This window comes from Pogoniulus pusillus, chromosome 15, assembly GCF_015220805.1.
Source record: "Pogoniulus pusillus isolate bPogPus1 chromosome 15, bPogPus1.pri, whole genome shotgun sequence".
Taxonomy (NCBI): domain Eukaryota; kingdom Metazoa; phylum Chordata; class Aves; order Piciformes; family Lybiidae; genus Pogoniulus; species Pogoniulus pusillus.
This window is the reverse complement of record NC_087278.1, coordinates 7,382,385-7,407,700: the sequence shown is the minus strand read 5'-3', so window position 1 is coordinate 7,407,700 and position 25,316 is coordinate 7,382,385. Positions and strand designations below refer to the sequence as shown.

Below are 25,316 nucleotides of genomic sequence, written 5' to 3'. Positions count from 1 at the left end.
CTGACCAGGCTGATCCCTCCCACCTGCCCGCTCCCCCTGGCCTGGCCCTGACGTCAGGGGAAGGCGTGTGGATGCGCGTGTGTGCGGGGCGCACATCATACACACACCAGATACCGCAGCTCCATCGGCAGGCAGCCGGCAGGCAGCCAGCCAGCCGGAGAAACCCCCCCGAGCCGGGCTGCAGGCGAGACCGCTGCTCCTCGCACCCTAGCGGAGCAGCGTTCGGCCCCGCCGAGCACCGATGCTTTGTAGAGAGCAGCTCCACGGAGCCGGTCGCTGCTAAGGAGGTGAGTGAGGGGAGGCACAATGGGCAGCCAGCTAGCCTGGGCTATTGTAGCTGGAGGGGAAACTTCGTGCACCACCTTCTTTTCTCGAAGCTGCCTTTTCCTTTCGACGGCGGAGAGGTGCAAGGGTGAAGTGCGAATTTCCTTCCTTCAGTGTGGTTATTCCCCACCAGCCTCGGGAACAATAACTCCTCTGGGGGTGGCGGCGTTGCACGCCTGCTCTGGCTGGGGGGCAAATAGCCGGGGCTTTGCCACGGAAGGCTGAGGTCAGCTGGGACCCAGCTCTCCGGTTGCCATGTGGGAGGGAAGTGATTGATAGAAAAACCTGCCTTATTGAAGCAGGCTGATAATGATGGGAGCTTGAATTGGGGTTTCTTTGGGACTGGCTGCACTATTCATTCCTGCAGACGGCAAGTTAGATCCACAAAGGAGGAAGGAAGGACAGAGACGGGGAGGACATTTGCATCAGGTCTTTGAACAGGCACTAACCTAATTAAACAAACAAAGCGTGACAGAACAACCAAAACCCACAAACTTGGTATTTGGGAGCAGTGGTTATGCCTGTATGCTTAAAAGGTAAATCAAGCTTCCATGATGGCTTCTCCCTTTGCTCCCCCTTTGCATCTGGCAGCCTGCTTGCTCTCTCCCATGGCCTCCCTGAGAACTGGGCAACCCAGCACTGACTAAAGGAGCTTTTTATAATCTATCCATAAAGGTGACATTCATATTTTAGCGCTAAGCAGGCTGTATCGTAGGCGAGACTACCTCAGCAAAGATCCCTGGAGTTGTGAGTGTGATTGGCTTAGCTGGGGAAGGGATGCTGTCAGTCTGCATTCCCCCAAAACCGCCTGGTTTATTTTTCCTATAGTCATTTGGTTCACCAAAAAGGGTTTTTAACATGCAGGGTAAGCAAGGGGTTTGCTTTGCTTGGTGTTTAACTCTTACTGGCGTGGTCTGGTAGCCAAAAAAGGGAGAGGGAGGGCTGGTAGGGCTTTCATTAGCATTGGACAGAGACAGCATTTATAAAAACCTGCCAGACGCTGAGGCTGAAGGCTGTGAGCCTCCACCGAGGAAGGCAGGATGGAGTAACGTAGCCCAGCGAGCACTGCGGTGGCCCTGCCTGCGTGTGGTAACCTCTGCCTGAAACCACCCTGGTTCCCCAGGTGGTTCCTGCCCTTCACGACAGCCCCCTGGGAGCTGCCAGTCTGGGATCTCTGCTGGCCACCCCCATGTCGTTGGGTCTCTTGGCCGAATGTGCCAAGCAGATGAAAAATGGGATTTTTGTTCCTGCCTTGATCCCTGGGGACACGTTCTGGTGTCTGGATGGGTGTAGCTCTTCTGTTTCAACCCATGTCTAGACAGGCTGGGTCTAGGGGGGCATCAGCCTTCCCAGAATGGCAGCGGGCCAGAACATCCCTTTCCCTGCTCTGTGAGCTGAGGAGCTGGCTGCCGGCAGCCAGCTGCAGAGGTGGGGTGTCTTCCTGACACACAGACACCTTCCTGCCACTGAAGTGGAAGGAGCAGGGATGTAAATCTGACTCCTAAACTGGGGCCGCCGGCAGCCACGAGGGATGGTGACAACGCCATGGCGAGCAGCAGGGAGCATGCGGGAGGCCCTGCGGGAGCTCGCTGGAGAAGGCAGCAGGGGGGAAATAACCTCCAGCTCCTGATCGGGAGTAGGGGGAGAGGCAGCATTTGGGAGACCCCAATGTGGTGGCAGATACCATCTGAGCTGCGGCGTGAAAGGAAATAGCTCTTAAGGCAACCATGAGGCATCTGAAGGGTCACGTCCAGAGCCAGAGCGTGACAGCTGCCGGCAGAGATGCCACCCGTCCGTCCGTCCGTCCTGGCAGCCCCAGGGTTCCGGGGCATGGAAGGAGCACAAAGAAGCGCCGAGCGGGAGGGCCGACTCTCTGAGGGTGATTAAGCCAATTAAAGATGTATACCCCACACACACCCGGCCGAGGGACGCGAAAGGGATTTTTCCTTGCTGCTGCTAATGAACGGGGAGTGGTAGACAGAGGCTGCTGCCTCCTCAAAAGGTCTCTTCCCCACTTCTGGGGGGACTTTGAAAGGCTGTTTAGTTAAACAAGGTCACAGCTAGCACCCAAGTCAATGTGTTTGGCTTTAAAGAGAGGGAGAGAGACAGTGATTTTATTTGATAAACCGCAGACCTTTCAGGCGCTGGTGATGAATGGGGTACTTGGATCTCGAGATAAAAGCTGATGTGTCTGCTGCCTGTCTGCCTTAATTGGCCTGGCTTCCCTGCCTTCTCCTGCGAGCCTTCCAACTGTCAGCTCCGCTCGCAAACCTGCCCTCCAAAAAAAATGCCAAAGCAAAGCTGGCTGCCGCTGCCGAAGGAGACCCTATCATCAGAAGGCTCTGGGGTATCACTCCCAGAGGAGCCGGGGGGAAGACAGACCGGGATTTTGGGGGTGTTTTTAAAAAGAGCATCCTTCCGGGAGGGGGTGGGCTCGGTGCTGCTTACACGCATCCTTGGCTCAGAGGACTGTCACCTCAGGGGACCTTCGCAGAACAGCCATCAAACGGGAGACAGGGAGGAGGTGGAGGTCCATCGGTGGCGGCGGAGGGGGTTGACGCTGGGAAGGCTTCGCATGCCCTGCAGCAGAGCCGGGCTGCTGCAGCCTCTGCTCGCCTCCGCGGGTGACCCGGATTTCATCCCTGCGCTGGGTACGTGCGGGAGGTGGACACGATGTTGTGGGTGGTGTCTGCCAGGCCCGGAGAGACCCAGGGTGGGCAGGGATGCTTTTGGCCCTGGTGGAGGTTAGCGTGGTGATGGAGGCGAGGGGAAATATGCCTCCCGTGCCCCCTCTTTGTCACCTGCTGGGGCTGCAGCGTGAATAATGGTCTGGGGAGGGGATGGTGGGATGGAGCATGGGGAGGAAAGAAGGACAAGAATAGGGTTTGCCTACTCTCTGTCAGGGCTGGGAGGGGAGAATATACCAGCGAAGACATGCTCATGTCTCCCCTCTTTTCTCAGCCTGCTTTTGCTGTGAGTTTAATTTCCTCGGTTCCTTTGTTTGCAGCAGGGATTTAAATGAGGTGGGAGGCAGGATACCGCCTGGGAGCCCCCTGTGGTGCCAAGGCTTCTGCTAAGCCTCGGCTTCACTGGCAACGGCACCGAGCATTCAGCCTCCAGGCCCCAAGGCTGACCCACAAATGTGGGGCGCTGGAGCCAGGCACTGGAGCGGGGCAGTGCTGCTGACTTCGGGAGCTGGCTTTAGCATGGCCACAGGACAGGGCTCTGCTCCAGCCCCCACTCCAAGCCCGAGTTAGGTGCAACTAGAGCAAGCTGCTCAGGGCAGGTTGCATACCCCAAGGATGTGGATCCCACAGCCTTACTGCGCTCTGTTCCCATGCTCATCCCAGTGAGGTGGTGCCAAGTGCCAAGGCTCTCCCCTGCATTCCCCATGATCCAGCCAGAGCTCCCCGAGTGCCTGCAGGTGATGACACCTGGCTTGCCCCATGTAGGGCAAGTTCAGCATGTGGGAGCCTCTGCTGCTGCCCTTGTGCCTCAGGAGGAGGCTGTCTGCCTTCTCTCTCTAGTGATGTCCAGCATGCTCCTTCTCCACCACTGCTCATCCCCCAAACCAGGGAGCCTTCCAGGGTACCCTAGCCTGGGCTGGGCCCACAGGTGAGACTGGGGCAAACCCACTCTCGATTGCCACTTCACTTGCCCAGTTTACCCTTGCAAGCCTCCCCTCTCTTGTACCCCTCTTCCCCATCATTTCTTATTTTACTTTTGTCTCTGGGAAAGTTCGATTTTTCCAGCCTCTTGTGGACCCAACAGAGGAAGCTCTTTCTCCTGGCACCGACCAACCCCTTCAGCATACTAATAGCTTGCTCCAAGCATTATTATTCAGGTTAAATACCCTCCATTGTCCCTAATCTGGTAGGGGAATCGAAAGGCCTCATCAGCAAAAGCGATCAGGGGAGGCACGTTGTGGTGAAGCCATTCTCATAGTGGCAGCTTCAAGACGTGGCAGAGAACTGGAGGCCACTTCCCCCGAAATGGTTCTGCTTGTCCAGCCCTGACACCTCCTGGGAAGGTGCCAGTTCCTGCAGTGACGCTTTGGGACTGTGTCACTTTTTAATGCCCACCAGCACAGGCAGGGAGGTCAGGTGAAGGGGTACAGATGGCAGCAGAGAAGCACCTCGATAGCTGCCCCAGCTTTTGGGTGTCTTGTTTGGCTGCTTCCTGAGCCTCTCTGAGCTCCTCAGACATGGAGTAAAGAGATGGTGAGCCTGAACCTTCAAATGGGAGGAGATGCTGAGCCAGGGCGTAGGGGCAGAAGATACTGAACCTCGGCGTGGGGGAAGGAGGTGCTGATCCCAGTGGGCCAGGAGCTGAGCAGCCCCAGTGTGGGGTGGGCTGTGGAGCAGAAGGCAGGTGTGTGTGCTCCACTTGCCTCATGGCAGAGAGGAGCCACTGAAGCGCAGGAAGGGTTTTGTGCGGGGGTGGATGGGAAAGCCAGAGAAGAGAAAGACATTTTGGAGGGTGTGCAGCCACAGCTGGAAGTCTTCTTGGAGGGCAGGACGAAAGTGGTAGCTTCTGGGTTGTTGGCCCCTGCTGCCTGGAGTGCGTGGTGAAGTTCTGAGGGAGCAGCTGAGGTGTGGATGGACACCAAAGCTGGTCTGGCAGCGGTCAGGACCCGGCAGCAGGCAGACCTGGCAGCAAGCAGAGGTGGGCAAGGGGAACAGGAGTTGTCTGGTACCTTTCTGCAAAACTTCAGCTGTTCTAGAAACCTTTTCCCATGTCCTTGGTGCCTGCTAATTTCAGAGTGGAGGTGACCCCCTTTCGTATGTCCCTCCAGGGCCTGTGCATCTCAAAGCACTGCAGATGAGTCAGAAACCAAATCAAGTGTTCTCTGTTTCCCGGGGTGTGCAGTCCTCACAAAAGATGGTGCATGCCCCAGCAGGGTGGGCAGGGGTACAGGGGGTGACAGGGAAGGGCCATGGGATGTCTGGCTTCTTGGCACTGAGTAGTGGGGAAACCCCTGAGCCTGGGGGGTGATGGAGACAGGTGAACCCCAACTCAGCACCCCCAGGCGGCTTCTGGCATGAGGCACACCAAGACAGAGGCACCTGGCATCAGATGCAGCAACTGATGGGAAGAGTAATCAGCAGAGCAAAGGCTCTCTGCTCAAGCAGCTGCAGTGCTGATCATGCATCAGAGCATCTTGCTGAGAGGCTTGACAAAGCACAACACCCTCCCCCCACCAATTTCTTGCTTGGGGCGGTTTGCTGAGGACAGCCATGCCCACATTGCTCTGGCTCCTCAGGCCACACCTCGCATATCCTCCAGCAGCCAAAGGTTTCTGGGTTCCTGCCCCTTGGGGCTTTGGCTCCTTGAGAACTGCCTGATGCCAGCCAGAAACTGGAGCTCAATGACCACAGCAGCAGAAGACTGTGCTTGTGTTGTGGCTTGCTTGAGGTGTCCCCATAGCCTCCCAGTGTCCCTTCCCCATGCCAAAACAGGCAGTGGATGAGGTTGGGTCCTAAACCTCAGTGCTGAGGCAAACCTCCAGTGGTAGAGGGACCCCAGATAAGTGACCCCGACCTGCCTGGTGTCTCAGCCTTTTTCCTGTACCCTTTGAGCAGAAATCTTGAGCTGGGGAATCTCACAGGCCAGGGCTGGGGGGCTGGGCATGCTGGCACTGCAGGTGCATCCTTCCCAAAGAGGGCCTTGCCCGTGGCAGCCTGCACTGAGCTGCTCTTTCTCTCAGGGTGTGCTTTTTGGTGACTTCATCTGCAATATGTATGACTATCCTGAAAACTTTAAGCCAAAGCCACAAACCAGGCTCTTTCCTTCCCTTGAGACCAATGGGTTGCTCCAAGCTGGGACAGACTTTCCAGGGCAATTCCCAGCACTGGGAAGTTTGTGCCCAGCACTGAAGGATGGTGGCTGCTTGTCTCCAGAGGCGTGGGGCTGGGAGCAGAGAAGGCTACTCCTGATGGCAAAACTGCCCCTGCCAAAAGCCCCTCCTGTGGAACCTGTAACTGCCCCCTCGCCTTTGCTCCCCAGGTGACAAGTAGCAGACCCACACACCTGGGTGCCCTTTCTCCTGCCACCTGCCCACCTGTTCCCAAAACGGAGGAGCCCACAGATCCCACCATGTCGTCGGACCCCAGCGCTCCGCCGGCAGTGCCACCTCTGCACTCCCCCAAGTCTCCAGTGTGGCCAACCTTCCCCTTCCAGCGGGAGGGCAGCCGCATCTGGGAGCGGGGCAACCTCTTGCTGCGGGACCTGCCTAGCCCCCTCCCCACCAAGAGGACCAGGACCTACTCTGCGTAAGTACCCTGCGTGCGGGGAGCAGCCTTGGCGCTGTGCAGCCCAGCGGGGCAGGCACTGCGCCCGCCGGCAGCCCCCGCAGAGCCGCCTGTGCCCGCTGCGCGTCTCCGTCGTGCTGCCTGGCATGCCCATGCCAGCCTGCCCGGCGTGCCGTGAGGGGGAATGGCGGTGTTGTAGCAAGCCCCTCCCTGTGCTGCCCCTGGACAAGCACCCCCGGTGAGACATCTCCGTCTCCTTCCTGCCGCAGCACCGCCCGCGCCTCCGCCGGGCCCATCTTCAAGGGCGTCTGCAAGCAGTTCTCACGCTCCCAGGGCCATGGCTTCATCACCCCCGAGAACGGCACAGAGGACATCTTCGTGCACGTCTCTGAGTAAGTCTGGAAGCTGCATGCGGCCAGGACATCCTAGGGGAGCCAGGCCCTCAGCATGGGGCTGGAGACCTGTGGGCTGGTGATGTCTCCATGCAATGCCAGTCCTGTGCCCCCCCACTGCTGGTGGATTTGCTTTCCCAAGGCACAGCTGGTGGGTTGGATGCCTTCTTTGGTGCTGGGTGATCTGGGATGAGGGTCCAGTTTTTGGCCCCAGGCCCACTGCTTTTTCCTCCTCTCCCTTTCTCTCCTCTTCATTTCCCTCCTCTTCCCTTCCCTCCTCTTCCCTCGTCTCCCTGTCTCTCTTTTCCCCTTTTATCTCCTGCAGCATCGAGGGGGAGTACGTTCCAGTGGAAGGGGACGAGGTGACATACAAGGTCTGCCCCATCCCTCCCAAGAACCAGAAGTTCCAGGCAGTGGAGGTGGTTCTCACCAACCTGGCACCCCACACGAAGCATGAGACATGGTCCGGCCAGATCATTGGCTCCTAGGTGCCCAGAGGGGCCAGTGGCCACTCAGCCCCACAGAGCAAGCCTGCCCGGCCAGTCGCGGGGGGCGCAGGGGGAGCTGAGGTGGCAGCGGGGCTGAGGCTGCCCCCAAACCCGCAGGTTTGCATTAGGTGTCTTTTATAAGGTTACAGTTCCCTTTCTCTGTGTGTGTTTGTAAGTGTCTGTCAGGGGGGCAGGGGAAGCAGAGCCCTCCCTTGCCACCCCCCTAAGCTCCAAGGGCAGTGCCAAGCCTCATGTTCCCTTCCTTGTCCTGGGGGCAATGGGGAGCGGTGGAACCAGTCCCACCCACCGGCTTCCCGGCTGCCCCAAGCTGAAGCAGATGCTGAGAGGAGGACAGGGCCTGGGGGGGAAGAGGGGAGCTGAAGAGGCTCCATTCATTCTCCTGAATCCTGCTCCAGCAAGACAGGCAGCTCCTTTGGTCCTGCTGCCCACAGCAGGGCATGCTGTGGAGCTGAGGGCAAACGGGGTGGTGTGGTGAATCACTGTGCAGGGACTGGGCGCTAGAGACCCATCCCCATCGCTGGCAGCTCACAGCAGCCACCTGAGCCACTTCCCTCTGTCAAAAGATCTCAGGTCAGCAGTGCCACGGGGAGGCAGGTGGCTTACAGAAAGAAAAAAGCTCTTAGTTTGAAGAAGCCAACAGCTGCTGGCAGGGTGCCAGTGCAGTTGGCATTGTGCCCCAGGGGGCTGCACCCGGGCATGGGGCCGGGGTGCACTTGGCACCTCCATGCTCCCCACCACTGCTGGGCTCGTAATGCAGTTTTCTTGGCTCAGTGCTGATGAGGTTTTGGGGAGCTGATCACCTTCTCCTCCTCCACTCTTTGTCACCCCAGCCCCATGGGGACCACCCCACTCCTTCCTCTGTGTGTGTGTGTGCATGTGTGTGCACATCTGTAGGTTGCTGAGGGGGCTGACAGTTCAAGGAGCTTCAGCTGTGGGGTGAGTGCAGCCACCTCCTCCCCAGCCCCCCGGTGTATGCAGGGTCTCCTATACAAAGCACAAACATAGATTTTGGTCTTTGCCATACCCTGGCCAGGTAGGCTCCTGTGGCCCCGGGGAGGAACAGGGCAGAGGGCAGCAGCACAGGGATGGTGTGCACCAGGCTGGGCCTGAACTGACTCCAGAGAAACGATGCCTGCACCAATGCTCCAGAGAGATCAGCAGCATCTTTAAGGGGGTTATTTCAAAGCAAGGATAAGCAGCCCCTAAATTTGAGTGGGTGATGATGGCCAGGCCACAGGCACCCACTCAGCAGGAACGTCAGTCGCTGGTGCTGATGGAGAGGGGCATTTTCCACCTCTTGCTGCTGCTGTTGTGGTGGGGACAGGGGTCTGCTGTAAGTGGGAAGAGGAAGAGAGCAAGGCTGGTGCCACACAGGACAGCTGGGAACTCTGTGGACTCGGGAGAACCACCATGTGCTGCCTCATCCTAGGCTGCTGTGGGGACTGCCCTGGGATCCCACAGCCCATCTCACTGCCAACTCAACGCCTGGCTCACCAAGGGGCTGTGGTGATGCCAGCTGAGGCCACAGGCACCCCTGGGACATGCAGCCAGCTTGGCCAAGGCAAACTTTGTTTGATTTTAATTTGTCTTGGGTTGTTTTTTCAGTTGTCTTTATTTTTTTTTTTTAAATAAACTAAACCCCTAGACTTGTTGGTGTTTTTACAATTCCAGTGTGGTTCCTGCCTGTCTGACCATATGTGGACCTTTGTAACATTGGCAATAAACCATTAAAAGTGACTTTCCCATGAGCCCTGCCCCCCATCATGGCTCTTTGTTTTGTGTGCATGTGTCACAGTAGAGATGCTGCACCTGGAGCACTCGGGACTTCATCATCCAGACAGCAGAATGAATCATAGAATCATAGAATCAACCAGGTTGGAAGAGACCTCCAAGATCATCCAGGCCAACCTAGCACCCAGCCCTAGCCAGTAACTAGACCATGGCACTAAGTGCCTCATGCAAGTCTGTTTTTTAACACCTCCAGGGGTGGTGACTTAGTTGCACAACTTAGAAAGCAGGAAAAATATGGACCTTAGAAGAAACGACCTTGGTTAGATGGAATAAATTCCAATTTTGACACTCACCAAGCAAGCATGATTTAACAAGTGCATACAACTGAAGTGGCATATTGTGAGAGACAACCTAGCAAATGCTGTTCTGTTAAGACTGTTTCAGTCTGGTGCAATGGCATGCACATATGGGATGCACTGTATTTAAGAGGTCTTATTAAAGTTATCATTAATATAAAGTGTTATCTAGGTTTGAAAATTAACTATACTTTTTTATGCAGAAAGTTGCATAATTAAGATTTTTAAAACTTCATGTAAACTAATAAAAGGATTATTTACTATGTCACCTGGAAATACCTTAGACAGCAACATGAAGGTCATCTGGTTACTGGCTACACTTTGGTTTGCAAACCTAAGTATATATATCAGTATCACAGTATCACAGTATCATCAGGGGTTGGAAGAGACCTCACAGATCATCAAGTCCAACCCTTTACCACAGAGCTCAAGGCTAGACCATGGCACCAAGTGCCACGTCCAACCTTGCCTTGAAGTGCCCCAGGGACGGCGACTCCACCACCTCCCCGGGCAGCCCATTCCAGTGTCCAATGACTCTCTCAGTGAAGAACTTTCTCCTCACCTCCAGCCTAAATCTCCCCTGGCGCAGCCTGAGGCTGTGTCCTCTTGTTCTGGTGCTGGCCACCTGAGAGAAGACAGCAACCTCCTCCTGGCCACAACCACCCCTCAGGTAGTTGTAGACAGCAATAAGATCACCCCTGAGCCTCCTCTTCTCCAGGCTAACCAATCCCAGCTCCCTCAGCCTCTCCTCGTAGGGCTGTGCTCAAGGCCTCTCCCCAGCCTCGTTGCCCTTCTCTGGACACCCTCAAGCATCTCAACGTCCCTTTTAAACTGAGGAGCCCAGAACTGAACACAGGACTCAAGGTGTGGTCTAACCAGTGCAGAGTACAGGGGCAGGATGACCTCCCTGCTCCTGCTGACCACACCATTCCTGATGCAGGCCAGGATGCCACTGGCTCTCTTGGCCACCTGGGCACACTGCTGGCTCATGTTCAGGCGGGTATCAATCAGCACCCCCAGATCCCTCTCTGTCTGGCTGCTCTCCAGCCACTCTGACCCCAGCCTGTATCTCTGCATGGGGTTGTTGTGGCCAAAGTGCAGCACCCTGCACTTCGAGGTATTGAATGCCATCCCATTGGCCTCTGCCCATCTGTCCAGGCGGCCAAGGTCCCGCTGCAGAGCCCTTCTGCCCTCCAACTCAGTCACACCTGCCCCCAGCTTGGTGTCATCTGCAAACTTGCTGATGACTGACTCAATGCCCTCATCCAGATCATCTATGAAGATGTTAAAGAGGATGGGGCCCAGCACAGATCCCTGAGGGACACCACTAGTGACAGCTGCCAGCTGGATGAGGTGCCATTCACCACCACTCTCTGGGTCTGGCCCTCCAGCCAGTTCCTAACCCAGCACAGAGTGTTGCCATCCAAGCCATGGGCTGACAGCTTAGCCAGATGCTGTTTTCTTCTTCCTGACATGATTTTGGAACTTTTTCACTGTATAGACAGCAGAGAAAAACACTGAGTAATAATTTGGTTATTGCTGAGTAATAACTTGATTATATACTTGATCAGTATATGCATCTCCAACTAAGCATATGAACTCACCTACCTCTGCACAGCATGTCCCAGGGAAAGCATAGGAGTGCTCCAGACTTGCTCAGTGAAAGCAAATCCTGAGCTAGGGCCAGGATGCTGCTGCTCACCAAGAGAGGTGACCGCAATTGGGGTAACCATGACTGGGCTCAGTCCCCCCACTTCTGTAGGAATTTTGAAGAGCAGCTGCCTGTTGGCTGCTCTTCACCCCAGCAGAGCCCAGCACACACTGCCTCCAGCCACTGCATGTTGTGGCTTTCACAGGATTCTTTTATTGTGTTTGATATCCACACAGGTGCATTTAAATACAGTTCTTACTTGACAGCTGCTATCAGCCAGACTGGAGCCATGCACCTCACACAGACACGGAGCCATATGGCCCAGCGCAGGACCTGCCACATCTGCTCGTCCACACCCACGTGGGGAGAAACTCCCACTTACACCGTGGACACCCACCCAGGACAGGAGCATCATGGCAAAGGGGTCTCAGGGGCAGGTCTGCATCTTTCCCTAGGTGTAGGACTCCCATCCCAGCGCCTCAGGGGAGGCAGCTGGGGCTCCTGGTGGCCCTACTTCAGCAGCAGTGTGACCTCTGGAGGTCCCCTCAGCCTCAGCCATTCTGTAATTCAGACCTCGGGGCTGCTCCAGCAGCAGTTCATCCCTGCCTCTGGCCTGCCTGCCCTGCTGCTCCACCCACCCACCCTGAGCAAGGGACGTGCTGCCATCAGGAGCAGCCTTAGACAGAGCCTGCTCTTTCTTTCAAACACGCAGGTCAGCTCAGCTCCCCAAGGCCACTGTAGTGTCTCCTGCCTTCAGGGCCAGGCCCTAGTCTTCACCCACCACTAAGCTTGCTACAGCTCCTGCTAACTTTGATTAGATGTAGAGGAAAAACAATCCCCTTAAAGCACACTAATAATCTGATCCACAGTGAAACAGAGGAGGAATCACAAAACACACAAATTCCTCCATGAAGGTTGTGGTGGAGGGTCAAAAACAGTGGGCTGTGAACAGGGTGCCCTGCATCCAGGCTTCCCCATCAGGTCCTCTTCTCCCACACAGAAATCCTCTCTGGGTAGGAGGAATTAGTGCATTTTCTGGGGATTTCCAGCTGCTGGGCAGACCACTGCACTCTTGCAACTGTGATGCATTACAGACCTGATGTGTTCTAGAGTGAAGAGGTGCGGTCAGGTGGAGGAAACAGCACTCCACCAGTGCTAGTCATGCAGTGCCCCTGCTCCTGTGGCCAGCAAGTAGTGCCAAGGTCCACTCAAAACTCTGCCCATGGCAAGATGGGAAGCCTGCCTGGGTCCAAAACCACCAGTGTCCCTCGTCTGAAGAACTTGGCTCTTTGGTTAAGTGGCAGTAGCCAGCTGACAAACTTCCCTCTGCAGTCCAGCTGCTAGGTAGGAGGTGAAAAGTAATGATGAGGAAAGCAGGAACAGGACAAAAAGAGGAGAGAAAACAAGAGATGGAGTAGTGCCATATCAATAAGGGTGTCATGAGAAAGGCTCTCAGGGAGCAATGTGGGGAAGGGGCTGCAGGGATCTCTGGCACCCTTCAGGTCCACAACAAACGAGTGCCCTGGGAGCTACAAGCAGGACATCTCCTGGGGTGGGGATCCCTGAGCTCCTCTTGAGCACCAAGTTGTGACTAGCATCACTGCTGTGGTCACACAGCCCAGAATAACAAAGATCAGACTTGGTAGTGTTAGATTAATGTTTGGACTTGATGATCTTAAAGGTCTTTTACAGCCTACAAGATTCTAGAACCGCTGGGAATAAAGGGGCAGTGCGAGGGAGGAGGTCAAGGCTCAAAGAACAGATGTGGGCTTGCAGCCCACAGAGACCTAGCAGAAGAGAGGAGCAAGATGACACAGGACATCTACACTGGAGAACCTGTGTCCCTAAAGGTGACCGTGTGAAGTGTGTGTGGGATGAGGTGGAGTGGAAAGCAAGCTTGGAGAGCACCGTGGAGTATGTACCTCTGCATGGGAAGCCAGGTCTGGCCTGTGCCAGCCCTCTCTGAGAATGACCCTGGCAGCATGATGGAAAGCTGAGCGCTGGCGAGGAAGGAGACTCAGTCTGTTAAGACTGTCCTGGGTAAGATTTTACAGTGACACATCTGTGACACCTAATGGACATGCAAGTGGGAAAACCCCTGAGAAATCTTCTGCCCCAGTGGCTCTGCAGGATGCTCAGCACACACCAAGCAAGGTCTCATTTACCAGCTTCTGCAGAACACGGGAAACACACCCACAGCAGTCATTTCTTTTGTAAGCTAAAGAGAGGATTAGTTTCTTCAGGCACCTGAGCAAAGCTCAGAGCAGGAGCAGAATCGTGTTTAAACTCTTTCCCAGATCAGCTGTAGGAACTGGCATGGTGTGGCACAGAGGTAAAGGACTCGGTGATCCTCTCCATTAGGATGCACATCACTGCAACGAGTCACTGCTACCCTTTCCTACCACGAGCTTGGAGCAAACAGCCTTGCTGGCCTCTCAGTGCAGTGTAGCTCTGGTGAGAGAGTGCCTGGGGACTGAGAAGCCCCAGCAGAGGTGCAAGGGGGAGAGGAAGGTGAGCCACACATTCCCTGGTGCAGGGAGACTGCAAAACTGAAGGGGGGAGGGAGTGCAGGATGGGCACACACACTTTCATGACTGGCCCTTTCAGATGCTTTCTGGCCAAGAAAGCATCGGCACTGCCACCCACTGTGGCCTGAACTGTCATGAGGGAAGTTCTTCTGGAGGTGAGGAGGCCCCTCAAGCCCAAACCGTATCCATGGAGTGTCACAGGGGTGCTGGGCAGAAGCATCCTCCTGCGCACCCACCCACACTCACTCGGTACCTCCTGACCCGCTCTGGAAAGTGGCTTTTTGTGCAGTCTACCCTGAGCAGATTCCTCAAGTGAAGGTGCTTGTCCTGGCGGGGGTAGGGGGTGGGGCTGGGGCAGGGCTGTGGGGACTTAGCAGTCAGCACTCATTCGCTCTCTCTGGGAAGAAGAGCTCCCGGCAGCGCCGGACCGTGTCCTGCGGGGACTGGACGCTGTGCCCCACTGTGCGGGGGTCGTCGTAGATCTCGTAATCGTTCCCCCCCTGCAGGGCAACACAGAACAGCGAAAGCGTTAGCAGGGTCTGGCTACGACGTCCTCATCCGGGGGTCTGCTCCTTGCCCTGCTCCACGGGCAGGTGGGGTGGAAGCCGGCGGCGGTGCAGGCAGGCAGCTGCTGAAGAGTGGCTGGCCCAGGGAGGCAGAAGAGATCGGGCTGGGAGCCCTGCTCTCTTCCTCCTTGCTCTTCTCTTTTGTGCCAGAGGGGGAACGTAGAAAGAGAAGGGAAGGTCCTGAACCAGCAAAGCTCATCCAGAAGCCTGGGGCTAACCCCATGCCTGCCTGTGGAAGGGCCAGCAGAAGGTAGGGTAGGCACATGGTGGGGGGTAGAGGTTGTCATCATCTGGAAGGAGCTGAGTGGATGGCTAAGTCAGCCTACAGCAGCAAGGAAACATCTTCCACCGGTCTAAAATGAAGGTGAAGTTGTCCATGCTGTTGTAAAGCCCTCTCCTAAGTGCTGGGGGCCTGTGTTTTGGGTCCTGTGGGCAGCAGGAATGGCTGCAGGGAGGAAAGTGATACTGAGGTGGACCTGCTCCCCAGCACAGGGAATCCAGGACAACTTCCCCAGGACTCGTTGGCCTGCCCCTGCTGCCACCGTGAGCCCACTGCAAACCCACACCACATGAGATCATCTCTCCTCCTCCTGCTGCCAGAGCTCTGTGTTGGGAACTCAGGCCACAAGTAATGGAGCAGCTGCAGGCAGGACAGAAAGCAGCCGTGTGTGGGGCTAGCAGGGCATACTCACAGGGCTTGTCTCATTCCCAAAGAAGTGGATGGTGTCAAATCTCTCATCATCGAGTACATTGAGGCAGTAGCGCTTGTCCCAGCCCTCTGGGAAGACGTCAAAGCTGATCATGCCACCTGCCAGCAGAGGGAGGGCATCAGGCCACAGCGATGGGAGCTAGCAGGGTGTTGCCCACCCTGGGACAGGCAAGAGGATGGGAGAGGGCTGGACGTGTGTGGTGCAGCAGCCCTGTAGAGAGCAGCCAGGTGTCAACTCTGCCTTCCTGTGCTCCTATGACATGTGGCTAAGATGGTGGCAGATGCTGCTCCTATGAGAACAGACTGGAGTGACATCAGCTCAGCTCCCCTGCCCACAGGCAAGCAGGAGCCAGTGGGATGCTGGGGTGGGAGGTCCCAAGAGATACATCTGTTGGTGGAGATATGGAGTCATGCCTTGCAGACAGCATCTGCCTGTCTGTCCTTGGAGACTGGCCCCAGATCTCCCCTAGGCTCTGCGTGGACATTGCTGGCCCTTCTACACTCACTGTGCTGGCACTCCTTACCCCTGCAGGGACCAGGGCCCCCCAGCACCCTGCACAAACAAAGCAAATCCCACATACCCCACAGCTCAGGGATCCTAGCTGGCTGTGCTGCCTGCCTCGAGCAGGCTCTGCATGCTGATCAAGGACCAGGGACCTTGCCATGGAGGTACCACGAACACTCAGTCCTGGCCTGTCACATCTTGCCACAAGAGTAAGTGCAGGTTACCAACATCCAGAGGGGCACCAAGGCAGACAGGACAGACAGAGAGAGGGTTCCCAGAGAGCACACAGAGGTGTGCACATGGACAACCACAGCCACCAAGGGTTAACAAACTTCCTAGCCCTTGCTCTTAGCAGAGTTTACCCCAGCACGGTGCTGCTTTTGGGAGTGCCTGCAGACAGCATCTTCTGTCCTCTTGAGCTGCCCTGCTGCACGCACAGACTGCAGAGCCAGACTCTTATCCCAGCACAGCCACAGGTGGCACGTTCCTCCCAAAACAAAGTCCATCACTTTGGGTGCATGCAGGTTTGTGTCTCACCCAGGGAGTGAGGAAGGAGGCAGATCTGAGGAAAGTGGAATGAGAGGAATGGCAGATGTGATTTGTGATGGGCACTCTCCTGCCAGTTCAGGTCTCTGCTCTGCTCTTCCTGGTTTCAAGGAGAACTTCTGCTTCTCCAGCCAATCCACTCTACTGGGTCACCAGGAATTCTGGAGTTTCACATCCTCCTTCTTTGTGAATCATAACACTACCTCTTGTAGGGAGGAGGTGAGTGGACAGCTACCCCTCTGCTGCAGGAGAGGCACTGATCCCCAGGCTGTACAAATGTGTACACCCCTATGCCATCCTCCTCTCTTCCCTGGGCAGTTGAGGTGTCCCTCTTGGTTTAGACATCCCAAATCTTGAAGCCTGAGGAGCCAGGGATGGAGTCTGTGTGTCTAGCTCAAGGCAGAGGATTCACTACCAGACAGGAGGGCACTGTGATATAGATGGGAGTGAGTGCTCTATGAGCTCAGAGTTGGTGATGCCTTCAGGCTCACAGCAGGAGCTGGGTTTATATCCAAACCTCTGCACTTCACTGTGCTCTGGCCTTTTAAACAGAGATGGGCAGCAAGAAGGGGCTCCTGATGCCAGCTGGAAAGGGTAGGACATGAAAGGCAGAAGAGGTGGTATAGAGGACAGCCAGCATTTTCCCTCGCCAAGGCAGAGCATGGCTCTGGGAGGCTGCAGGGAGATCTACCACTTCTCTGGCTTCTCTCCTGCACAGCCTGGGACAAGGCACACGGGGCCAGCTTGGCACAAGAGCCCTGTTTCTGCATGTCACTGGTTTTGGATGCTTGACCTGAGACAGCCTGTGTTTCCTTTGTGGAGAAGTGGGGGGCCTGCAGCTCCTCTTGTCCCTGTGCTTTTACACAACAGGCCTGGGTTCTTCATGGCAGCCTCCCAAAGTCAGAGGAGAAAGGCTCATTGTTCTGCTCTCATCCCCTGTGCCTGCAGGGACACAGTGGTGGGGACCTTGTCTTTCTCTGCTGTGGCAAACAGTGTGTGTCAGTGCTGTGGGCAGCACAGGATGCCCCTGGCAGGATGCTGAAGGCAAGAAAAACCTCTCAGGAGGAAAGCTGTTGGAGGACCAAGTCAGACCCTTGGTAATGGCCAACACTGGGTGCAAGAGCTGGGTGTCAACTATCACCTCCCAGCTTTGCCATCCCCCTGACCTCTGGCTAGGCTGCCATATAGCACCTTCTTATCTCACACATGCTCACTGTTCTGCTCCAGCCCCACCACTTAAACACCCTCATTTTCCTCCATGTCCTTGCTAGACCCTCAGGACTGCTCAATACCCTCCTTTGGATCCTCACTTTCATTATGCCAGCTGCAAGAGCATACCATACCTCTACCCCAAGAAGTAGCCCTGAAGAAGGCCATGGCATGGAGTGGCAAACTCCCTTCCTCTGGGCACCTCTCCTTCCAGGAAGAAAGATATTTCCCTTGTAGCAAACCCTCCCATAAAAAAAAAACCTCAGGGCCAAGACAGATGTGAGCCATCTGACTGCTTTACACCACGTCACTGCCAGAGAGGGCTGTGAGTGCCTAGAGCTCTGCTGGCCACCTTTCTGCTGAGCCTTGAGCCAGAACAGACCTCCTGGGCAGGGCTGGGTTCCATGGGAGCTCACTGGAATTAAGGCAGATACAATTCCATGGGAAAGAAGCCTGTCTGTCTGATTCCCAAAAAAGAAAATCCACAGCAGGGTTTATTCCCTGCTCTGAATGCCACTGTGATGCCCCTGTGATGGCTCCCAAGGAAGAGAAGCTCCTTGTGCTCTTACCAGGGTCTCCAGGCCCCTGGAGGGAATGGCCAGGATTCCTGCTCCCTTTCCTACCATTTTATGGGAAATAAAGATGAAGAGGCCAGGGCAAAGCCAGGGAAGCTCCACCAGCTCACCTCGAGAGAAACGCAGGCCCTTGCCAGCAAACTCCCTCTGCAAGGCTGCCACAAACTTCTCCCGGATGCGCTCTTTCTGCAGAGGAAGAGGAAAGGGAAGAAAGGAGGCTTTGAATGACTGAGATTGACAGCCTACCAGAACCCACTGCAAGCTATCTGCTGGGCAGCTCTGCCTTATTGCTCTGCTCCCTTCCCACCTGCCTCCAGCCCCGGTGCAACACCACTTAGCCAGCTTTCACCTGCTGAGTGTCTGCATAAAGTGCCACCAGCTCGGGGCAGCTCTGGGGGGCTCCCGGGGAGAGCAGATCCCAGCCCTTTCCTTGGCAATGAAATGCAGCTACTTCAGTTTCCCAGAAGTCCAGCTCATAACCCAAAGTCTGCAGCTTCACTTAAAAAGTCTTCAGAGCCCAGGACTGCCCCATGCCAGGCAGAGATCTGCCCAGCAGATCCCACCCAGGCTGGAGTGTCCACTGGTTCCAGCTCTGTTGAGGTCGGGGAGAGTGGGAGAGAGCAGACAGCTGCTGGGCCAGCCTGGAGGCAGAGCACAACCTTGAGAAGTTTAAATCTCTGATGTTTTCAGTGAAATTCAATCTTGGGTTACTGTAAACAATGAAACTCCTCTTATTCCCTGGGGGTCTCCAACAAGGAATCCTGCTGACTCCCTCCCATTGCATCACTAGTTCCTGGTGAGGTCAAATTCTTCCATTCATCTGTGGAGGTGCTGGAGTGAGTGCAGGGGAGGGCAACAAAGCTGGGGAAGGGACTGGAAAATAGATCTTATGAAGAGCAACTGAGGGAGCAGGGGCTGGTTAGTTGGAAGAAGGGGAGGCTGTCTACAGCTACTTGAAAGGATGTTGTGGAGAGGCTGCTGCTGGTCTCTTCTCACAGATAAGTAGTGATAGAACAAGAGGGAATGGCCTCAAGCAAGAGTGGCCAGGCATTGGAATGTGCTGCCCAGGGAGGTGGTGGAGTCACCAACCCTGGATGTGTTTAAAAGTCATTTGGATGTGGTACTTGAGGATATCGTTTAGGGTGAACCTTGTAGAGTAGGGATAACAGTTGGACCTGATGATCCTGGGGGACTTTTCCAACTGGAATGTTCCTCTGATTCTGTGATTCTCCTTGGATTTCCTGCTCCCCAGTCCTGTCTCTACCTTGCTGCATGTGTTGGCCTGGGGCACAGCTTGAAGCTGGGCTCCTTTTTCCTTAGGAAGGGGGAAAGGAGACTAAGATCTGAGATGTGGGATAGAGCACAAAGGGGAGGGCAGGCCTGAGCCTGGCTTGTGTACCTTGTCCAGCTCAGAGAACTCAATGCGCTCCTCTGGGGTGCAGCTCCGTCCGATGGGGGAGATGTTCAGCATCCCATTGCGAAACTCGATGAAGGTTCCTCTGTGGGTGGGCAAGGGCACAAGGTTACTTGGAGCAGAGTGAGAAAAACAGAGCCTTTCCATGGGAATGGCTGCCCAATGAGGCATGCAGCCTCTGCCAGGGGCACAGAGGAGGAGAGAAGCCCTGCCCGCTCATGGGGGCTTTGTGCCAGGCAGAGACCAGGCATCAACAACTCTCCTGAAGCTCTCCAAGGGGCTCACAGTGTTGTAAAGAGAGGCTGCAAAAAAGAGGAATAAACAGCTCCTGTGTGTCCTGGGGACAGGCTGGAAGCAATGAGCTTAGGTGACAGGACAGGAAGGATTTTCTAATGTTTTAGTAACTCCAAGGACAGCTCTTGCCTGGACTGGATCAGCTGCTTGGTGAGGCTGTGACATCTCCACCCCTGGAGGCTTTTATGAAATGCCCTTTGTGGTGGGTAAGGTGAAGGTGACAGTAGCCTGGGGAAGCAGGATGGAGTATGTCACTGTGACTCACTGCTGATGTCCTGTGGCAGCCTGATGAGCAATCAGGACCTCCTCATGGGACCCAATCAGGTAGGATACACAGGGCTTTCGTATCTTCTATTTATCCTCCCCCACGCCTTTTTTGGGGACTGCAACTCCTACCTACGCTTGCATGGACAGGATCCAGCTCTTGCTTGTCACCCTCATCTTTCACTGGGATCACTACTCTGCTGCCTCTTCAGTGAGCTGGTCCAAGGCATTTAACTGGCAGAAAACTGCTCCCTTCCTTTTTTCTTTGCTATAAACCCAGCCAGTTCTGTTTGCTTATCACCTTGGGATGGTTCACCAGGGGGTCAGACAGGACCGGCACTAGTGGGGCAGAAACAAGAGGGGATGGCAGCACTGCTAATCTGAAAACAGACTGAAACTCTTTCAGTAACCCAGCTGGAGCAAGGACATCCTCTTCTCTGTCCAGATGAGGAGCTCAGTAGCTCTGATGTCCCTCCCAGCCCTGCCTGCTGTTTCTCTATTAGTTGCATACCACTGAGTCCAGGGGAAAAATTCTCCACCTTTTGTCTCCTAACACAGTGAGGAATGTTGGTGGGGAACTGACACATGGGCAGCCACACCTGCAGCCTGGGAGCAGCATCTCTACAGCACCAAGGCTTTGGTAGCTCGTGCCCCAGGCCAAGACTCAGATGTGGGTGTTTGATTTAGTGCTGGTTGGATGGGTTTAAACCATGACAGTGGGTTAAAGTCCTTGCTTTGCTAGACATTCCATAAGCCTAAATCCACAGAGGCTCTTGGGAGCTGAAATTTTGCCAGACTGTTGGGCAACTAAACAGCAATGAGGTGACATAACAGCCTTGAGGCTTCTGGGTCCCAGCCCACACTTCTGGGGGCATGTTCAGCCAGCAGTCCTGTTGCAAGGAGCCATCCTGGCCCCTCTCAGCAGTTCTCTTATTGCCACATGGTGACTCACATCAGGCAACTAATCTGGATCACAGTTAATCAGCTTTCACCAGCTTAATTTCAACTAGGCAACTCGCCTGCTCATGTTCACTGTGCAAACACAGGTGAGAGCAGGAACAAACCAGCCAGGGTGAAGAGAGGGATGAGACACTGCTGTCAACAGCACTTCTGGCTCACACTGGCTTTAAGTTTTTGAAACTATGGTCTGAGGGGTGGCTTGACACTGCACCCAAACTGGTTTAACTGCAGGCTGCCTCTGAAAGAGGCCCTCATGTTCTGCCCTTCCACCTTCATGTTGTCTGTTCCCTCTCCTTTCTCTAGTGACAGAGCCATCTGATTCAATGGTGAAGTACTTCTGCTTTTTCTGACAGTGGCCCAGTCATCCTTCACAGCAGCTGTACCAACCCAGCTCACCCTGTGGCTGCCACATCTCTCACGTGGGGAAGCAGACAGGAATACATGGTTGTGGGGAGAGCAGGGCCAGCCCTATTACCACTGGTGCCAAGTGACACTGGGTGCTCAGGCGCTGGACCTCCTGTCTTAAAAGCCATTGTTCATCTGTTTGGAAACTCATATGATCAATGCTGCCTGATGCCTGGACCAGTAACAAGCTGGTACCATTGTCCTGAACAAGATGCATGCAGTGGCTGTATCTTGATGCATGCAGTGGCTGTACCTTACCTCCCAGGGAAGAAAATTCAAAGGCCAAAAGAGCAGGCATTATTCTAAACAACAGTGCTGGCTCCCCAGAACAAAGATTCTCCTCCACAGTGCCCAGCTTGGTGGGACAGTGGTCCCACATAGGGCCTCTAGACAGCAAGGTAAAACCTAGAGTAAGACAAGCTCAGTAGCTCAGCTGCTCTGAGGGGAGCTCTGGAGTCCAAAGCTCACCAGAAATCACTGATATGACTGCCATTTGCAAGGGCTTGGGCTGTTACCGTTTCTTGGGCAGCTTCAGCAGGGCTATGTAGTTGAGACAGAAGTTGATTAGATCCTGCAGCAGCTCTTCCCCCAAGTGGTCCTGAATAGCCTGTGGGAGGAGAAGAGGAAGATGCTTGACTTCCCATGAAACTGACCAGAAAGCACGACTCGGAAGAGTGAGATGCTCAGATCTGGCATCTGGGGAGAAGAGGCAAGGTTGCCCATCTGCCTGGGGTCAGATGCTGCTCTTCACACTGTGTAGGGCACAGGGGCTGCATGGGGATGGGCAAAGAGAGCAAAGGATGCAAGGGGAGCTGTAATTACCTGCTTGGAGATCAGCTGCCCATTCTTATACTGCACTGTGCCGTTCTCTGCGAAGACGTAGTCAAACTTTTCAATGGCTGAGTGGGGAGGAAACAAAAGAGGAGACGTGAGTGGTACCTCGGACAAGGCGCCAAAGGGGCTGGTCTCGGAACTGGGCGAGCCTTCTCCCAGTTCCTTAGTACTGTGCTCTGCAGAAGGACATCAGCTTCCCCCTGCTCTCCATGAAGCGGGCAAGGAGATTATCTTCTGCTCACAGGTGGAGACTTGACGCAGACAGGGGGAAATGACCTGACTGAGGTCACAGGCTGAATCAGTGGCACGACGGAGATAACGGCTCAGAAATGTCAGGCTTTCAACCACGTGCGTGCTCGTCTGCTCATTCTGCTCTGCTGCCCACTGCCAGGCTGCTGGGGTGCTGCAGTGACCGCTTTTCTAACTCCAGATGCGCTCACAACTCGGACACACGGCACTGCCGACTCAGCCCTCAGCTTCAGCCGGGAATTCTCAGCCTCCCTCGCCATGAGGAGGCAGGAGGCAGAGCTCAGAAGCCAGTGCTTGGCATCCGTGACAGCGAGGGAAAACGCGGCAGAGGGAGCAGGGGCTGCCCCCTGTCCCTTCGCCCTTCTACTCCCTCCTCTACCTCATCTTCCCATCTGAAGGCGATAAGGAGCGCCCCGGAGCTCCATCACGGAGCAGCAGGGAGGCAAAATTTGCAAGGGGCTCCTGCCCGCCGGAGGTGTGATGGGAGATACTGGCAGGGCGCAGACGAAGCTCGTACAAGCGCAGTGCCGAGGCTGGCAGCCGCGGGGACCCGGCTGCCTGCTGTCCCCTCCCGGAGCCGGAGAGCGGCTCCCGCCCGGGCACAGCTGGGCCATTCACCCCAGGGGCAGTCGGGGTCAGACTGAGGACACAGGTGGTCCCCCGGGGCACCTCGTCAGCCGCCTCTCACCTTCATCCCCGTCCCCCAGCTGCTCGGCTATCTTGGCATAGTCGGAGCCTCCCACCACGCCGATGTGCACCCTCTCCCGCAGCTCCCGCAGGAACGCGTCCACCTCCGGCTCGATTTTCTGGCGGGGAAGGAGCTGGTGAGGCCGCGGCCGGTGCGACAAACTCCGGGCCCCGCAGACCTCCTCCCCCTCCCCCGGAGTTCAGCGCCCCCGAGGCTCGCTACCTGCCGAGCCGGCGTTAGGGTCCCGTCCACGTCGAAGAGGCACAGCACCCGACCCCGTGCCGGAGCCACCGCCGCCATCCCCGCCGCCGCTCCGGCCTCTGCAAGCGGGGGGCGGGACCGCGCCGGGGCGGCGATGGCGGCCGCGCCTGCCCCCCCGCCGGAGGGATGGGAGCTGCCCCTCCGCCCCCCGCTCTCCCTACCCCCGTGCCTCCCACGGCCTTCCAGCAGCGCCTGGACCTGGCGCCCAGGGACGGCTTCCCCGTTTCAGCTCTTCCGTTGTATCTGTTGCTTCGAAGCCCCATCAATAGATCTGGGGGGCTGGGGGGCGTCTTCACATCTGTGGTTGTTAGCAGTGTCCCACACCTGGGTTCTCCACCCGGTGTGCAGCAGGCAGTGGACGCACAGAGGCGAGGCGCTTGCTCCAGCCCAGGTCCGCGCAGAAAAGGGCGCTAGGCGATGACTTGCGAACCCGGCACCCCGCCTGAGACACAAGACAGGTCTCACATGCGAAACAACAACGAACTCCCCTGAAGTAAGAGCTCGGTTAGGCATTCATCGCTCCTAACCTTACATATGAAAGCAGACATCTACCCTTCTCTTATCTCAGAGTTCTGGCTGGCTTTGAGATTAGTTCGGCGCCACCAAAGTCTGATTCCATCTCCCCTTCAAGCCCACCTAGTTTCAAAACCTGCATTTTCGGTGGCTGCTAACCTTAGTCTTTCAACAACGCTGCTGCCGTGCGCTCGGTATGTAGGGGCTGGGGGTCTCGACTGAGCTACCTGGGAAGCTCAGTTTCTCTGAGGCTTTCTGTGTCCGAAGGAAGGGGACAGGAGCAGCAATGCATTTGCCCCAACCAGTCCCGGAGCCTCGGTATTGATAATTAGTATCGATAACAGGGTGCTGTTAACAACTAGTATTTCTATTGCAGAAGTGCACTTTTCAGCCTCCAACTCCCTGCACAAAGCCAAATCGATTTCTTGCAGTTACTTTTGGTCTGCTTAGCAATTACCCCATGAGCCATTTAGGATTTAATCAGACCATCTGGTCAGATCACAGAACCATAGAATCAGCAACGGTGGAAAAGACCTTCAAGATCAAATCCAACCATTAACCTTACCCTACCAAGTCCTCCACTAAGCCATATCCCCAAGCACCACATCTGCATGGCTTTATATTTTGGTATTTATATAGCTCTGTATTATGCTGGCCTGATAGCTCATGGTGAACAGGCTTCCTGGCTGCTGTCTCCTACAGAAGTCCCTGGATTATTTTCTGGCATCACAACCAACCTACGTGGAACATTTGATTTTTTTTTGCTCAGGAGTTTGCTTGCTTCCCCACTCCAGCCAGTGCTCAGTGTGCTGAGCTAGGTTAGAACCAGGGGGATAGATATTAATTTTACAGTCTTCTTGCTGTTTTATTCCCCACCCCCCAATATTATTTGTTTCCAGGACACTGTGCAACACTCTGTCCCTGTTCTCCAGTAGAGAACACAGCATTGCCTTTTAAAACGACTTGACAGATTCTGGGCTTTTGTTTTTTTCCTGCTCCCACTCAATGAGAGGGAGATGTACAGAAGCAGTGTTAATAATTTACCTTTGTACCATTGCTTTGGACAAGGTTTAGCAAAACATCCTCAGTTACTCGCTGGGGAAGCATTAAATGTGTCTACCAGTTAATATCTACCAAGACAGCTATTTCCACATCATTCCTGAGTTGCCACTGTAACATAGCAAGCAAGGCAGTCTTGGGTGGACATTACAAGTGGTATTTGCCCTGGTATTGATGATCCTGCAGAATCACAGCCTCTGAGGCTGTTTGGATCAGACCTTAGTTATCAGTTTCCACCTCTGAAAAGCTGGACTCATTTCTCAGATCAGTTTAAGCTCCCAGAATGATTGCTCAGCACCCAGCTGCTTAGTATGCAACCAAGGGCTGAATTTTTGGTTCAGCTTAGAGGTTATGTTCATTCATAAGGTTTCCCCAAGTGCAGCTCTCTATTTCCATCATCAGTTAATGTGTGGATGCTTAGTCCAGCATATGAATACTTCATAGTGTGTCTACCATGTCATGCTGAAGAATGACTAGAGATGCCTTCATGGATCCAGGTTGCCTGACTACCAGAAGCCAAAGA

The 25,316-nt window shown here is 55.2% G+C and overlaps 2 protein-coding genes across 5 annotated transcripts; one reads left to right on the top strand and one right to left on the bottom strand.

The window, feature by feature from the left end:
* The first annotated feature begins 45 nt into the window (after positions 1-45).
* On the top strand, positions 46-9,224 carry CSDC2 (cold shock domain containing C2). 3 transcript variants are annotated; one of them, XM_064155144.1, is made up of 5 exons: positions 202-287; positions 692-860; positions 6,331-6,596; positions 6,845-6,967; positions 7,293-9,224. In XM_064155144.1, exons 3-5 carry the CDS (start codon positions 6,421-6,423, stop codon positions 7,453-7,455), a joined length of 462 nt encoding a protein of 153 aa, XP_064011214.1. In that variant the 5' UTR covers positions 202-287; positions 692-860; positions 6,331-6,420; the 3' UTR covers positions 7,456-9,224. The 3 variants fall into 3 exon arrangements, with proteins under 3 accessions (XP_064011213.1, XP_064011214.1, XP_064011215.1); XM_064155143.1 differs by lacking the exon at positions 692-860 and having other exon boundaries at positions 46-287; XM_064155145.1 differs by lacking the exons at positions 202-287; positions 692-860 and adding an exon at positions 2,883-2,975.
* A 2,180-nt stretch (positions 9,225-11,404) lies between these two features.
* PMM1 (phosphomannomutase 1) lies at positions 11,405-23,797 on the bottom strand. 2 transcript variants are annotated; one of them, XM_064155141.1, is made up of 8 exons: positions 23,183-23,793; positions 22,961-23,078; positions 22,012-22,088; positions 21,705-21,796; positions 19,252-19,351; positions 17,963-18,038; positions 15,001-15,116; positions 11,405-14,242 (listed from the first exon to the last, which is right to left on the bottom strand). In XM_064155141.1, the coding sequence occupies exons 1-8, from the start codon at positions 23,258-23,260 to the stop codon at positions 14,120-14,122; spliced, it is 780 nt and encodes a 259-aa protein (XP_064011211.1). In that variant the 5' UTR covers positions 23,261-23,793; the 3' UTR covers positions 11,405-14,119. The 2 variants fall into 2 exon arrangements, with proteins under 2 accessions (XP_064011211.1, XP_064011212.1); XM_064155142.1 differs by lacking the exon at positions 11,405-14,242 and adding an exon at positions 14,252-14,753 and having other exon boundaries at positions 23,183-23,797.
* Between the last annotated feature and the right edge of the window lie 1,519 nt (positions 23,798-25,316).

Coding starts and splice junctions, on each gene's coding strand:
- CSDC2 (XM_064155143.1), top strand. CDS start 72: ATGCGCGTGTGTGCGGGGCGCACATCATACACACACCAGATACCGCAG. Junction 288..6,330: donor AGCCGGTCGCTGCTAAGGAG/GTGAGTGAGGGG, acceptor TTTGCTCCCCAG/GTGACAAGTAGCAGACCCAC. Junction 6,968..7,292: donor ATCTTCGTGCACGTCTCTGA/GTAAGTCTGGAA, acceptor TATCTCCTGCAG/CATCGAGGGGGAGTACGTTC.
- PMM1 (XM_064155141.1), bottom strand. CDS start 23,260: ATGGCGGCGGTGGCTCCGGCACGGGGTCGGGTGCTGTGCCTCTTCGAC. Junction 21,797..22,011: donor GGCAGCTGATCTCCAAGCAG/GTAATTACAGCT, acceptor CTCCTCCCACAG/GCTATTCAGGACCACTTGGG. Junction 14,243..15,000: donor TTGGGAATGAGACAAGCCCT/GTGAGTATGCCC, acceptor GTTGCCCTGCAG/GGGGGGAACGATTACGAGAT.